The sequence below is a fragment of the Clytia hemisphaerica genome, unplaced genomic scaffold (assembly GCF_902728285.1).
Source record: "Clytia hemisphaerica strain Z4C2 unplaced genomic scaffold, Clytia hemisphaerica genome assembly, whole genome shotgun sequence".
NCBI classification, from domain to species: domain Eukaryota; kingdom Metazoa; phylum Cnidaria; class Hydrozoa; order Leptothecata; family Clytiidae; genus Clytia; species Clytia hemisphaerica.
Genome location: NW_027103845.1, coordinates 53,778 through 69,715, shown reverse-complemented (window position 1 = coordinate 69,715; position 15,938 = coordinate 53,778). Strand labels below are relative to the sequence as shown.

The following is a 15,938-nucleotide window of genomic DNA, read 5'->3' as shown; positions in this document are numbered from 1 at the left end:
GTTTCTCTTTAGCTTTTTTCTGATTTTTTTGCAGAAAGATGCGTATTGCAATGCTCAAAACATGGCGAGTTCGATTTTTGAGGAAAAAATTTTTCCGGTGGAAATGGGGAAATCGCCGTCTTTGCAGATTTTCATTATATGTTTTCCTTGTATTTCTATGTTTTCACACAAAAACATTTGATAACAATGCTCACCATCAAGCATGATTCAATTGTCAATAAAACTGATTTTTGCGACCAGAACTTTCTATTAATTTTTCCCTACAACCCTTCCCTCTCCCCCCATCAACAATCAATGATGAATTTATTGCGTTATGCATTTTCGCTTAACGATATATTTTCTGACTGATTTTTTTCTCCTCGCATTGCTATCTAACTTTCATCATCAGGTAGGTCCATTCAGCATCTAGCTTGTTTTTTGGAAAATCAACCCAAATTCACTTAATATTGACCCCCCTGTTTTATGGTTTTTCTCCCAAAGTACCACCCCCCCCTGCTTATTCCAGAGTATTAAGAGTACTCAATGGGACATGCAATTTTTTTTTACAACAGAGTGGTAAAACAGTAATATCCAACTTTCTGGCAGACGCTACAGAATCGGCTGGTGGTGATTACCATCCAACTCAAGGAGTCAGGTATCAATTTCTTTGGAGAAGAAATGATCAGATGAACAATATCATGGCTTTGAAATTGCTCTCCAATTAGCTTCCATTGTTATAACCTTGTACTCATTTAAGCATACATTATGCATCGTACCTCAAAAAGGAAGAAAGATTGTTGGCTTTGTTTGTCTAAATCACTTAAAAAATTAGGTATTCCCAGATAAATTTATGAGTTATTTTTTTCTTCATTAGGATTTTAGAATTCGAAGTGGACAATTTGGAAATGCCAGGAGGCTCAGAATCAATAGAAGTTGAACTTTGGGATTGTAGTGGTGACAATAGGTAATACTTTAATTGGATTAATTTTGGCGAGTTTTTATTTCGCGAGCCAAATAATTTGTAAAATCTTCCGGATTTCTTTTCGCGAATCAGCAATTTTAAATTTTGATGTCACTGAAACACCTATTTTTGTTAAAAACAGCAAATTTACAGCTATTTTTAAGCAAAAATATCTTTAAAATTTTGCGTGGATTTCAATTTGGCGAGTCAGTAATTCACGCGGGTTTTATTTTTTGCTAAAAGGTAAAATATTTCGAAAATTATTTTCATTTAGGTAGGATATTAAAAAAAAAATCAATCCAAGGCATTCTTCTAGGATTATATTTATAAATTGTGTCACATAGGCAATATTGTTTTTTAAATAATTCCAACTCCATGAAACAAAAATCTCAGCAATTTTACACAAAATGAAAGTATTGTTGGAACCTCCTCCATTTTTACTATAATTTACAACAATTTTTATGTTTTGTTCAGGTTTGAAATGTGTTGGCCAAGCATGCAAAAAGATTCAAATGGTGTGCTCTTTGTTTACAACCCTACAAGAAAATCCCATGAATCTGAATTGGAAAAATGGTAAGAAAAGAAACACTTATATTTTGTCATGTTGTGTCCTAGGATTTGTCAATACTCAAAGACTAGTTTAGTCGGTAGATTTTGAAATATTACGGGGATTAGAGCTTGATTATGAAAAAACTTATTTTGAAGGTAATTTTTGCTAACCCAAAGGAGATTAAGTTGGACAGGAAGCTATATGTATATGTAAAAGGAAAATATTTTTGTGTTACGAAAAAAAATTATTTCATGTTTTCCGGCTTAAATTCAAAATTGATGAAAATGCTCATTCTCCTACTTCTTCACATAGGCATTTACACTTTGCAAAAGAACAAGGCCTTCGGAACGAGCAATGTCTAATGATGGCCCACGTCAAACCTGGAAACGAAAATCCCAAGAAAGCCGGAATAGGTAGGAATATTCTCTTATTTTTAATAACCAGTGATTAACTTAAAAAATAATCTATATAAAAATAGCCTTACATGTCTAAAGCCTTTTCTGCAGCGTATTTATCCTACCGTAAATCTTTTTCCGGGGAAAACGTTTTAGATTTGCATCAACATTTTTAGCCTACACACAAATGATATTGGTAATTCTTGCCCCTGATTAGTATTCATGGATTTTTATAGAATTTGAATAATAGGCTGCAGAAAGCTGATGCTAACAAATATTTTATTTCAAGAAAAGAAAGCTTACGCATTTCTCTACATTGAATTTTGAGTTATCCATTATCTTTCTAAATATGTGGGATTTTAGAAAATTTCAGAAGCGCCTCTATTCTTCAGATTATGGAAGATTATTTTGAAATTAGACTCAGACTTTTTATGAGAAACACTTCCAACGATCTCCAAAGTTTTTCAAAATCACACTGGAATGGCAAAATCACACGATGGCTAAGGAACCCCTTTCATTTTGAAACTTTGTGGAAGAATTCATTTGTGGTTGAAATTAGCACTGCAAGGTCATCTTTTTCACCTAATTCTTTTTAATATATAAATTTAACGTGCTCGCTCGATGTGCGATTCGATGAATTAGCATTTTCCCCCTACTTTAAAAAAAGGGCCAAAATCAGAATCCCCCCCCTTTATTAGGACACTATGGTGACAAGTCGCCAGTTACGACGGCCTGGGACTGCTAGTTCAATATAATATTCTAATTTTAAGAACCAAAATCATTTTTCTAAACGACTCCGTTTTAGAACCGTAAACTGTTCCCAGTAAATGATAAATTTTTATGAATGTTTCAGTTGTTTGTATATAAGTACAAGTATACCCTACGATTTTATAAAAAAAAGTAGACAAGAATCAATTTAGTACTGTCAGTTTCATCTTTTACGAATCATCAGCTAAGCTACAAGTATATAGGTGAACTAAACTTCACTGCTCGTATAACCGAATAATGTCCTGAAAATTGAGAAAAATCCTTTCATTTCCTTAAACGTTAGAGATATTTAAAGTTGATCAATTTTAAGATTAGTACATTTTGAATTATGCCTCGTTGATTTCTAAAATAACGTCTCCTTCCCAATGTTTGCTGGCCTCCAAAGCCACCATCTCTCCGGGTAGTACAGACTTGCTCATCTCTATGTCTTCCCAGTCCAAAACCCATACATCTTCTATCGCACGATAATAAAAAACAGCAATATAGAGACAACTTTCTTCATAGTTTCGATAGCTAGCTGTCAACGCCGAACGTCTACAATATTTTGCTTTGCTAACTTCTTCGTTAAATTCTGCTAGCGTCTCGTAGATGGTAACAAATATATTTCTTAGTGGTCCAATTGTAAGTTTTACATAGTTCCATGCCACAACACCGCAAACCAAATATTGGCGTAATTTGTTCAACCTCTCACTCCAGTATTTTGGATAAATTGTATTTTTGTATCTCCTGGAAGCTTTTTCAAGGGTGTCTAGGTAGGGATATTCTTCAATCTCTTCGGAAAAATTATCCACAAAAATATTCCAAGAGATGACGTCTTCGTTATCAACATATTGCCATTCTTCAAGATAATTGAAAATATTATTTTCGTTGTGTATGTTCGTATCACTCAATTTCATATGCAATTGACTCATTCTAACAGCAAAAGTTTTCAGATTGTTGATCTCATTACTGTTAATATTGACCAAGCTTTCCGAAGACTGTGTCTTACTTTTCATATCATTCACAGCCACAGTTAAGTTGCCAACAGTCAACTCATGCCCATCAATTTTCATTTCCAATTGTTTTTGGTCACATTTCAAATTTTCAATATCATTTGTGGTTTTATTGGAAACCATGGCCTGTTGGTCTGTTTTGTATTTGAGCTTTTCGTTTTCTTCTTCTATTGATTGGATCTTTTGGGTATTTTTAAGAAGAAGCTTTTCTAAGTTCTGTATTTGTTCACCTTGCTGGTTTATTTTATGCTGATATGTTTTTCTCTCATCTGCAAAGGAGCTGAGTGCAGCCAGAACTAATGAATCATGGGCAAGTCGATTGGTTTCATTGTGCATCATAAGTTCTCCTCTCAGAACCTGAAATAAAATGTATAGTTGGCTTGTAATATTTTTTGTAAAATAATAGAAATTCCTTTTCGAGGCAGGGTTCTCGTTTTAATGGTTAAGAAAAGTAATTTTCGCAATCCGGAAAATTCCGAAATATTCTAGATTTTATTTTCGCGAATAGCATTTTGAAAAATTTCACGTGGATTTAATTTTCGGAATCTGTCAAAATATTTTTAAATTTGTCCTGTAAACGCCAGAATGTCATATTTAAGATATATTTTACGTTGAAATTTGATTTAGAAAATTTCGCAAGAATGGTAAAAATTTGTGAAAACAATTAAGATCTCGAGAAAATTTATCTGGGTCAATGAATGTGATTTGAAAAGTGTATGAGATTTACTTACATCAGTAAAACAGCCAAGTTGAGCAAATGGACATTGGATCCAAATGAAATTACATTTCTTCTCGTGATCCTGTATGAAAGATAAAGATTTTTATTCTTTTTGATTTCTTATATAATTATATTAAATTTGGCGAGAATCGTTTTCACGATTTTTTGTCTTTTTCCTGACAGTGAGATTGCTGACTCGCAAAATTGAATTCACACGAAATTTTAAGATCGAATCTTGACAAATATTTGACGTATTCAGGGCCATTTCTAACAGACTTTTTGTTGATTCACGAAAATAAATCCGATTAAAGTAAAATGAAAATAATTCGACACTCATATTTTGCTGTTTACGTTATTTAACTTCAGTCGTTCATTTTTGTCAGGCACTTTTTGTAAGCTAGAAAATTTTGTTGGAAGTTTTGAACTTACTGTGTAGTCTTTAATACAGCCAACCCAGTCACATTGTTTTTGTAAGCATTTGATATGTACGGATGTCTGTGCTATTCTATCCATGGACTTCACCGACTTTTTCTAAAACAATTTACGAAAAACATTTTTAAACAGTTAAATTAAATAGCTGGGTTGTTTTGAAATATTTCTAGTGGGCTTTAATTAAAACCCTCATTCCTAGTGTATCAAATTTGGGGTTATGAAAATTTAGTTTGAAAGTGAAAGTAAAAATGTTCTTACATCTTCTACTTTGTAAGGTGTCATGCAAACACTGCATCTGAACACAACATTGTTGTTGCTGCTGTTGTCGTTGTTGAGTCTTTCTCTAAATATACAATGAAACATATTTCAATTAGCTTCAATTAGCTGTTGCTGCACATTTTTGGTACTGCTAGCCTGAGTCTGAAAGAAATTTATATTTGGAGACTTTCCTTCTTTTTGAATTATTTACCATTTTTTAACGTGCTAATAATAATTTAGCGAAGTTATTTAACCATAAAATGTTTGGGTAACTCCTGGAAAACTAGCCAAAGTGAAAAAAGACCCTTAAGCTACCACCAAAATGACCCTTAAAGCCACGTTCAAAATAAGCATCCCCTCTTCCAACCAATTTTAACGGTACCTTTGTGATGTATCAGTTATTTCTTTTTCATAGTGTTCCAAACATGCTTTACACATCAAGTGCTCACAGGGAAGCTCTATTGCATTTCGAACAATTCCTAAACAGATTGGACATTCCAATTCCTTTAGTCCAGGTCCTGCGATCTCGAACTGAAATCCACTTTGCATCATTTTGAAAATTCTCGATCGGGTTTCGAAACTTTGACTTTGGTTTTGAACTTTGACGATTCTCTTTAAAAAAAAAGTGAAACAATTAATCGTCTGACTTTCACTGTAGTAAAAATAGTGCAAAATAAATTGAGAAAAAAATTGAACAATTTAGAAAAAATCATAGTTTAATTTATAAAAAACACTCAACATACTTGCAACAGCACAAAACTGTGATAATCACATTTGCGCATGTCACAGTCATAAGAGTTATTATACCTACTCCTATGTTAAAAATACCGGGGGTATAAAGCGATTGCTAATGTCGAGATTTAACTCGACAATGGCGATGCTATATATAAAAGCGATACCCCCGTAATCTTACATAGCAAATTTTAATGAGCCATGTTTCGAATTTCAAGTGCTATCTTATTACAATTGTGACTCCTTTTTTTATGAGAGTATGGAGTGTATTTCCCATCACAACACATATTCCTAACCTTTTTGAAAGATTGGAAAGATCATATACATGCTATAAGAATACACCGTTTAACACTCTCGCCATCTCCACCGTAGAGGCGGTAGGTAAAAATGCTCACTTTAGTACTGTGGAAGGTTAGAGAAATGTAAACATTGCCATTTTTTTCCCTTCCTTTAAAGAGAATGTTTTAGATGTTTGAACATGATATTAATGACAATTTTATGTATCTCTCCTGAAAATTTCACAAAAATTCATCAAGAGGAAAAGAAGTTATGATTAAAAGGAGTTCTTTACCTACCATTTCTCTGCTGGGTTTTCTTATGAGAACTGGATGTTTACCTACCATTTTTTACGGGGGAGAGGGAAGTTTTCCGTGGTTGCCAAAATCAAAACAATAGAAAATTGTTCATACGCGTGCGCAGCCGACACTGTTAAACGGTGTATTGTTTCTTTCCATCTCATTGTGGTTATTCTTAACTTTCTCGATGAAGTTATCCTAAAATATTCTTTACGGTATTCTTAAGTTAGGATCAAATTTCAACCTAAATTCAATACATACCTGAAGCAAAAAAATTGTTCGTTCTTTATTGTTTTGTATGTATTCGATTTTTTTGTTATTGCAAATTCGGTCCTTTCTCTCCAAAGAACATGGATAGAAGAGAGAATAGAAATGAAACTTGATTGACTAAATACAAACCCAAATAGATACTACTTAAAAAAAATAGAAGTCTAAGAAGCACACCAAAATGAACATCACATGTATAAAGGAGGATAAACGAAAAACCTCACCCTACAGCTATCTTGCTAAGCAAATAAATACAAACCAAAATGGATAATAGTCTAGAAATCTAAGCTAGATTGATTCAGTCACTTGGTATAAAATCTGATGGTAAGTTGTGACTAAATATCTGGCTTAGTACAACGTTTTCCACTACACCATAACAAGAAACACATCGAAATGCACATCATATCCCATACATAATAAAAAACGTAAAATGTAGAAGCAGCAAATTTGTAAAACATAAAAAATGAAGCGACTGCTTAGGTAGAAATTTTCGTCATCTTTCGTGACTTGATATGCTGATGAAGTCACGAAAGATGACGAAAATTTCTACCTAAGCAGTCGCTTCATTTTTTATGCCATACATAATAACACAATATTACTACTCTTATCATTATGGATGTAATATAAATGGAGATTAGTCTAAAATTCTATGTAATAAATTTTTTTCAAATCAGCTTTCTTTGATTATCACCAACTGTTGTTAGTACAACAAGTTGATTATTAGGACTAAAATGATGTTTTGTGAATCAAAAAAAACCTCGTAATTTTAGAGAAAATACGTCTTTCTTAAGGCTTGGGGACACGAGAACTCTTTTTCGCGTTGGTGCAATGCAACATGCTCCATCCCACCAACCAAACTTGTCCCAGGGACAAAATCAGTGTGTCTTTTGGGTATTTCCCTCACTTTTTGTCCCATGAAACAAAAAAAGAAACCATGGGGCACGCACTTTTTTTCTCGCTTTTTTTCTTGTGTTGGTGGGATGGAGCATGTTGCATTGCACGCGAAAAAAAAAATTTTGGTGTCCCCAAGCCTTTACAATTTAAACTTGTTTCAATGTTGAATAATTTTTTTAGAGTGATCACACTTTTCTTAACCGGCTAAATTTTGCAAGCAGCCATCATCATGGCTTCATGCTGAATTCTTTTGGTTGATTCAAAATATAGCTGTTGCAAAAGTTTTCACATGCTATTATACGCCACTTACAATTATCTTCTCAACGAGCAAGATATGTATCACAATTTAATTCAGATCCCCCTTTAGGACTGGCTTGAAAACCATCACAATCCTCGAAATAGAGATAACTTGGAATCGAAAATAATAAAAAGCTTTAGTCACTTGCAAAGTAAGGGTAATTCCCATAAAGTGACTCGGGTCACTTTTTTTACAAAGATTTTGGACCAATTTTAAGACCGCAAAGAGCCATACTGTATCAAAATTGTACTTGATCTTTTATAGAATTCATGTTTTTTCATAAGCAATTGTCTACCCCCCTTTATCAGGCTCGCGTTATGCAGCATTCTATTGTTCTTTTCTTAAATAGGAGAGCCATTGTTTAGGTACCAAAAACTGAGCCTGCATATAAACGTTATGCTTATAGAAAAAAGAATATCGTGCTTATAGAAGATAAAACAACGTTGTGCTTATAGAAAAAAAAACTTTATGCTTCTATAAAAAAAACCAACGTTATGCTTGTAAAAAACATGTGATTAACATCTTGTTCATTTTCATTTTAACAGGTGGCAGTTTGGGTAAAGTGCGATGTGTTGTTACCGACCTGGATAACGAACCAGATAACGTGCGAATGAGTTTCAATTTGTTTTTAAGAAATGTCGTAGCGCTGGTTTCTGATCGGAGAGAACAAGAGGAACTCAGTATTATTGAATGAAAATGTGCTGGCTTTTTTTGCCTCGCAAGCAGCCGCAAGTTAAAACAACCCGCGTAAATACACTGGTTTCGAATTAAACTTAACTCGGTCTAATATACTCGAAAAAAATAAAGTAAAAGAGGACATTTTTCCATTAGCTTGTATGTTAATGCGGAAAATTGACTAGACCTTCTGTGGTCCTTAGTAAAACCTCAAAATATTTTTGTGTAACAGTTTTCTAGAATCGAGATATCAAAATAATAATTTCAATATTTTTGAAAATGGGTTCTTACAGGGTTCTTACGTCGAAATTCTATTGTTTTCATCTTAAAAGCCAAAAACTTAAATATCTCGACTTTGGAAAATAATTAGGCAAAAATATTTTGAGATTTTGCTCAGAGCAATAGAAGGATCCCACATGCCAACTTTTACAAATCTAATTGTCTCTTTAAAGTTCTGTTTGTAAACGTTCCTATGAACGTCGAATGTACTCTAATTCTTCATCATCGGACGAAGATATTTTTCAAATCATAACCGATTAATGATTCATAACATCGCCATCATTACCTTTTTATCTATATCATTCATTTTTATTTGCGATGGGTTCTTTTTTTTGCCGAGCACATTCTCACTGTAACATTTTTATTGTCATTTTTTTTGTCATTTGTATATAATATTAGATAAATTGTAAATACAATGATCACAAAATGTAAAAGAAGAGAAATGATATTGATGTGTACATAAAACATTTTTCATATTTTCCTTTTTTCATAAGTTGCGTTTTTTTATAAGAACAAACTATATAAGAACATAAGGCTTCGAGGCCCAAAAATTTAAGAACATTCTAAGAACATACTAAGGCTTTGGAGACTTTAAAACATGCAATTTCTTAAGAAATTACATCAAAATGCTCAAAAAATGCTGAAAATAAGAACATTTTAAGAACATTTTTAGGCTTCAAATCCAAAAAACTAAGAACATCCGAAGGCTTCAAAACTTTTTTGACGTTCTTATAAAAAAAAAACGTGTATCGGATTTGGACTTGAATTTGGACTCAAAATCTCCTTATTTGCCGCATGCAATAACCATTTTAGAAAAAGGCCAGACTATTTGGTAGAAAAACACGGTTATATAAAGATAATAGGCTTGTTTTGGGTCGTCTTTTAAGCTTTATTTTGGGAAGGAGCCTGTGGGTACTAGGTTTGCGAGGTAACGACATGTCCGAGTCAGAGTTCGAAAATGATTAGAGACTTAATTTTAGAAACTTTCCCTCTTTTTTGACGTGCGTTACGACCCTGTGATGAGAGAATTCTACCCCAAGTTTCAACCAGAATTAAATTTTTGACACAAATTGCGAAAATTTATGATCCTGTGAGGGAGTCAATCTTTTGTAATTTTGGGACCCTGTACAGAGACTCGATTGCTGCTTTATGATTTTTTGTACCCTTTTCGAGGGTGTATAAAAAAGGGTCCCTCGGTTTGCACATACCCGACAAGACCAACACCCATTTTGCCCAACTGCATAGTCTCAGGAGTCTCAGTTTTCTAAAATAAAACAAAATTAGTGGCCAGTCAGATTCAGACCATGACTTCTTTACAACTGAAATTTATGGTGATTTTCTATTTGTTTTATATACATTTTAGAGTACATGCGTTGATTTTGTAAAGCAATTAAGTCATGCTTGGAAGTATACATTGGGCGTTTTTTTTTTTTTTTTTTTTTGATTGCTCTTTAATCACCATAAATGGTATATAGAAAAAAAAACATCTTTAATACAATAATACAATAATTTTAATATATAATATATAATTTTATATTTGATCTTTAATACAATATTTACAGTTATCGTTTTTGTTGAAGAAAAATTGATGAGAAATACTAGTTTCACTAGTTTGTAGGGGTTTGTAGTTATGCTAGTTATGTTTTTGTGCAAATTAACTATGGGCGGCGGGCGGTTTTAGCTCGAAATGGGGGATCTTTTGTTTGAAACTGTTCATCGTCCAATCATCGTTCACCGCGTCCGAGAGAACGCGACGGAAAGCAAAATGGCGACGGCGTTTTTGTGACACGAACACTGCATGGTCTTGTTTCTCAACCTCAATCATCAATATCTTTTGTAGGTCGTTTTTATTGTCTATTTTGATGGCATGGCAAGAGGATTGTAGGTTTGAATTGTGTAATTACCATGCATGAATCATAACTCATGCTTCATCTGCTTGAATTTCCTTTCGCATTTGACCATTTCAAAATTTTGTAGATTCCATTTTGTTTAGATTTGCTGTATGGAATGAAATCTTTATTCTTACTGTAATGTAAGGCTGCACCCTTTATTTTCACACACCCTACATTCCCTATTCATAGATCAACTATTTTGTTCTGTGAGGTCTAGGGAAACTATAGAATTTGAGCTTTGTTGTAAAATTATATGTTATAAAAAAGTGCTAAAATATTCAGATTCGGCTCTTGAAAATAGTGTCAGGATAGGACCTGCAGGTGCAGCCAACCTAGTAGGGTTGGGTATATGCAGGCCTTTTTCATGTTGTTTTTTATGTTTTAGCATCTAGTCATAGGACACTGCCCCTCTTGAAATCACTAAAATTTTGGTAAAAACAGCCTTTTTATCAGAAAAACACAAGAAAAAGTGCTCTTTTTTGGCCACCAACAGACGCTACCCTGCCTTTCTAAAATATGACCTGGTTTGGTTGTAGTTGTGTATCAGATTGGCTAGGATGGGTTAGGGTTAGGGTTGGAGCTTGAAACAAGCACTTTTTGTGATTTTCTTTTAATATATACCGTGAAGTCGGGGTAACTTGCATCAGTGGAGGCTAACATGCATAGCCCTCAAATGAATGACCAGTCTGGTCATTAAAATACAAAGTTAAATCAAAACAAAAGTGGTAGAGTAGAGCTGCGAGCGGAGCTGCATAGTTGATTTGTTTTGAAATTTTGCTGCTTTAATTGGTCAGTCTGATGGCTATGCAAGTTACCCTCCACTGATGCAAGTTACCGGGCTTCACGGTATAGTCTGGTTTGTAGTTTGTACAATATAATAAACAGCTGTCAGAAACAGTCTCTTGGCATGAATTCGTGGCGCAGTCAGTTAGTGGACAAAAACGTCATATAGAACAAAAGAAAATAGCAAAAGAACAAAGGAATTACCCATAGCCACCATTTTGCAACCATGCTCATGTGATTGGAATCACGATTTTACGGAAATGGGAATCCTCATATTGAATAAAGCATCTTCTGAAAATTTCATTCGACTTGCCCATAAATGCGAAAATAAAAAATGAAGAAGCTTTGTTTTCTGATCGTCTTTTTAATCTGTCATGAAGTGTTATAAAATTCCTTATAGAGAGACACATTCTCCTACAAAAAGACTTTTAAAAAATGACTTAGAAAAAAAGTTGTTAAAAAGTATGCCATTTTATCTTAACAATTTCGTAAATTATGTCACAACCAAGGAGTGCTGACTTTTAATTTTATTTAGAAAGTCGTTATTGTGAACTTTGAACATGCTTAAAATTGAGGTACTTCCACTAACTGGCAGTGGTTAAAGTGTTGGGTTTTCCTTTAGGAATTTAAACTCTTACAAAATCACTAAGATAGATAAAACTTACACTAAACTACTTACTCAAATCCTTTTGCTAGTTTTTGAATAAATTCTCACACTTTTCCACACTAATCTACCATGCAAGCTAATCAACTCAAATCTGTCTGCTTAAAATTTAAGATTTCGGCATTAAGATCATTTTATATTTTAGCTTTTTTATATTTACATACATTTATTTATTTATATTAGATTTTAAATAAACAAACTTTTATACATAACTATTAAAGTTATATTTTAATATATTTATTGCTGACAGCACATTTAAAATATTTTCATTTTTGTAATTTTTACGTAGAATTTGCGAGATTAGGCTTAATTGTCTTATGCAAATACATAACTAGAACTAGAACTAACTATTCACACAAAAATTACGGGAAACGCATGTTTGGACTTTGTACCCTATGCTGCACTCAAGCACTTAAGCCAAAGTCCCGCCTTTGCGGGACAAAAATCAGTTTTTTGAAGTTTGCAAAAAAACGCCACATAGAAGATCTTTCAAATTCAGTATGTGAATAGAGCAGTAAAAAATACAACTTTTCTATTTTTCCTTTTTTTTTTGCAAAAGTTCTAGGAATGAAAATAAAGGGATAATGATAATTGAATACTATCCATTGATGACCCGCGGCACTATCGTAAAGCTAGAATCGCTTCGCTGACTCTTCGCTTGAGAAAATGATTGACAGATTGAAGTTTTTCACCCGCACAGGAGTTCGCGGAGCGTCCTCGGCTCAATCCTCGGACCGCGCTAAAAATGGTAGACTGAGCTATGATAGATCATTTCGATGGAAGTTGTTGGAATGTTTACAAGGCTCTTGACAGAAAATCGTTTGTTTTATTGTCAATGATGACAGTGCAGTTATTAATTTTGTTAGATCTGACAAATTGATGTTTGTAAGTGCACTTTATAGTTTTGATTCCCATTGAAGAATCATATTCTGGTTTTCATGTTATTAGATGCTGGTTTAGAGCTTTAGGGCTACACTGCCTGATCATCAGAACTCTGCATTTAGTATGTTCAAATCTCACCAGTGGTGATCTTTCAGAAAATCATTCAATCAGTTGAGAAACATAGAAAATAACTCATAAGGTCCTAAAAAGTCAGAAAAACCATAAACTGGAGTTTAAAAAGTACGAAATAAGTCCAGATGTGTCTTTCCCAATTGTTAAGAAGCCACAACCGGTCCAAACACACCTCAAGTTTGCTTCAGTTTTGGGACTTTAGCAGATTCCAGATGGGCAACCATGCCAGGGTCATTCTTAGCCATTAGCACTACAAACACCAATTTGAGGTTCAGGTTTTTTACCCCTACCAGCTTTCTAGAATGGCAAGCTAACAAAAAAAATTTACCTCAACTACCTCAGTAAATAGACCTTTAGGAGCCCGCATTAAACACAAATCACTACAGTATAGCAAACATTACCTGCATTCAGCCAGTGCAAACAAGATAGATTATTTTGTTTCTAGGCAATAGCTGTCTTGTCAGGTCTTGTATTTGTAAAAGACAAATCAATCAGATGACTTATCATTATCAAATTTATATATGATCAGGTCTAATTTCAGCATCCCTTGTCTAATTTCAACAACCTTCTTTACAGCAACTTCAATAAAAGCCCCCCTTAAAACAAACACCCCCTTTGAATAAAAGCCTTCTCTCTAGGAGGGCGTTTATTTGAAACAAGTAGCTGGAAAAAAGTGTAGTATATAATTATGAAGGAAAACTTATGACGATTTATGACTGTCATTTATATTGACTGTTTCTACACCTCAAATCTACATATTTGTACTCAAGCCAAAATGGAAAAGACAGAGGTTCCCATCATTCACTTTACTGAAGTGACCTAGGTTATAAATTATTTAATAAACACCCCCTTGAATAAATGCCCCTCCTAAAACCAAAAAAAAGTTTTTTTTAAATCTCTCAGTATTCATCCAATTATTCGGAAAACCTGATTTTTAGCTTTTATTAAGTGATCCAAAATCCCTTGTCTAAAATTTCCCTTACCATACTACTACCTGCTACTACTCATATCTTGTTTTACTTTTAAAATTTCTAAACCTGGCAACTTATTTTTGGCAAGTGAATTGTTTATTTTTGCACTTTTTAAGAAAGAAAGTGATTTTTAGGTCACAAAAATTTTTTTTTGACATTTTTGGGGACTGGGGACAAACTTTTGCCTAATCAAGGCTAACACTTTGAGGCAGCCTGGAGACTTCAATAATTTTCTGATTTGACTGAAATTTGGCACGCTTGGTCTTAGGTGAATATCTGGAAGTATTTTTGGACAAGTTTTTGCCAAAATGAGGCTAAATCTTTGGGGCAGGCTGGAGACTTCAAAAATGGTCTGATCTGGCTGAAATCTCACGCACTTGTTCCTTGGGTGAATATCCGGAGGTGTTTTTGATTTTTGAGGCCTTGGCAATAATTTTTTGTTTTTATTGCTAAAATTGGGCCTGAGTAATTTGAAGCATCTGAGTTGAGCTCAGTGTGTTGTGCGAATTCGACTATGACTATGTACATTGTTTGTTTGATAAAAAATTTCTGTACTGAGACCTCTGCGATGAAGTGTGATTTAGAAATAGCAATACTTCTCTCATCATCTCCTTTCTCTCACATCTATTCCATTGCAGCTCAGTCAGTTTGAAAAAATCTCAAATCAGGAAAGGCAATAACAACACTCCCTTTTTGAAATTAGCCATAGATACTGTGTACAGACTAGGTCAGCCCAACTTACTCCAAGTTTGAAAAATTTAAAAAAACCCCAATGATGTTATGAAAAGTAAAATATTGAATAACTTCAAGCTTTGGTGATGGTGGGTGTGGTATTTGACTGAATTTTGTTTAAGAATGGTTAGAATAAGCTTACTTGGTTTAACTTACTGACATTTTTTGGACCTACCTCCGGGTACCCCGATGAAGGACCTTATAAATTAACCCATGTCCGTTCGTTCGTTCGTCCATCTGTTACCAGCTTTTCTCAGGATTGGCTCATTAGTTTTTTTTGATTTTTGGCACAATGATGCAAAATGGCTATGCCCAAAATGTGACGGAGCCCGATTTTTGAGGAAAAACATTTTTTTCCGGCCGAAAATGCCGGAAATCGCTGTTTTCCTGGATTTTCATTGGATTTTTTTCTTATAATTGGTTGTTTTTCAGTCAAAAACATTATTAATAGCAATGCGATTTTTGAATCTGGAACTATTCAAAAAAGCCAGAACAACCTATTTTCGCTGGAAAGACAGTATTTCTTGAATTTCTCGAGCTGTACTTTATATTTTTTTATGAAATTTTGTGCACTGATGAAAGATGAACCTGAACTTTCTATTTCTATTTTCCCTACTCCCCTTCCCTCTTCCCCCATCAACAATCAATGATAAAATTTAATGTGTTGTATGCATTTTTGCAAAACGCTTTATCGTCTGACTGATTGTTTTCATTTTTCTCCTTATTGCCTTATTATCTAGCTTTCATCATCAGGTAGGTCCATTCAGCATGTTGCTTGTTGAGGTCTATTACCCTGTGAAATCTCTATGGCTGACTCAAAAAATATGAAGAGCTATTCCAAAAAGTTGATTTTGAGCATTTTTTACAATGTCACACTATTTTTGATCAAAAGGAGATTTCTTTTTTTACAAAATCAAGAAATAGATTCAAAAATGATAGAAATCACTAATGTTAGTGAAAGCTACTAAAAGAATTGTGTGTCTGGGTGTCACCTTGTTGGTATTTTAGTAGTTCATGATGCTAAAAGGATTTTGGAGAATTGTGATTATATTTCATCATGTCACGAAACTTCATATCTTAGATTTTAGTCCCCTGCTTTTAGTATCCAC

General features: G+C 33.7%; 2 protein-coding genes across 2 annotated transcripts; one reads left to right on the top strand and one right to left on the bottom strand.

Moving 5' to 3' along the window:
- Nucleotides 1-551: 551 nt before the first annotated feature.
- Nucleotides 552-9,238, top strand: LOC136807523 (intraflagellar transport protein 22 homolog; the record flags this gene model as incomplete). Its single annotated transcript, XM_067064103.1, is given in 5 exon segments — nucleotides 552-634; nucleotides 854-943; nucleotides 1,415-1,513; nucleotides 1,803-1,903; nucleotides 8,365-9,238. Coding segments are annotated over 5 exon segments (522 nt in total), but the record flags the coding sequence as incomplete, so codon positions are not given.
- Nucleotides 2,790-5,659, bottom strand: LOC136807522 (TNF receptor-associated factor 6-like). The gene is made up of 5 exons (XM_067064102.1): nucleotides 5,436-5,659; nucleotides 5,054-5,138; nucleotides 4,793-4,894; nucleotides 4,377-4,445; nucleotides 2,790-4,002 (listed from the first exon to the last, which is right to left on the bottom strand). Exons 1-5 carry the CDS (start codon nucleotides 5,603-5,605, stop codon nucleotides 2,980-2,982), a joined length of 1,449 nt encoding a protein of 482 aa, XP_066920203.1. The 5' UTR covers nucleotides 5,606-5,659; the 3' UTR covers nucleotides 2,790-2,979.
- Nucleotides 9,239-15,938: the final 6,700 nt, after the last annotated feature.

Excerpts from the sequence above, each read along its gene's own strand:
- LOC136807522 (XM_067064102.1), bottom strand. The coding sequence starts at position 5,605 with ATGATGCAAAGTGGATTTCAGTTCGAGATCGCAGGACCTGGACTAAAG. Across the intron at positions 5,139-5,435 it reads ATAACTGATACATCACAAAG|AGAAAGACTCAACAACGACA; the intron begins GTACCGTTAAAA and ends TTGTATATTTAG. Across the intron at positions 4,446-4,792 it reads GCTGTATTAAAGACTACACA|GATCACGAGAAGAAATGTAA; the intron begins GTAAGTTCAAAA and ends TCTTTCATACAG.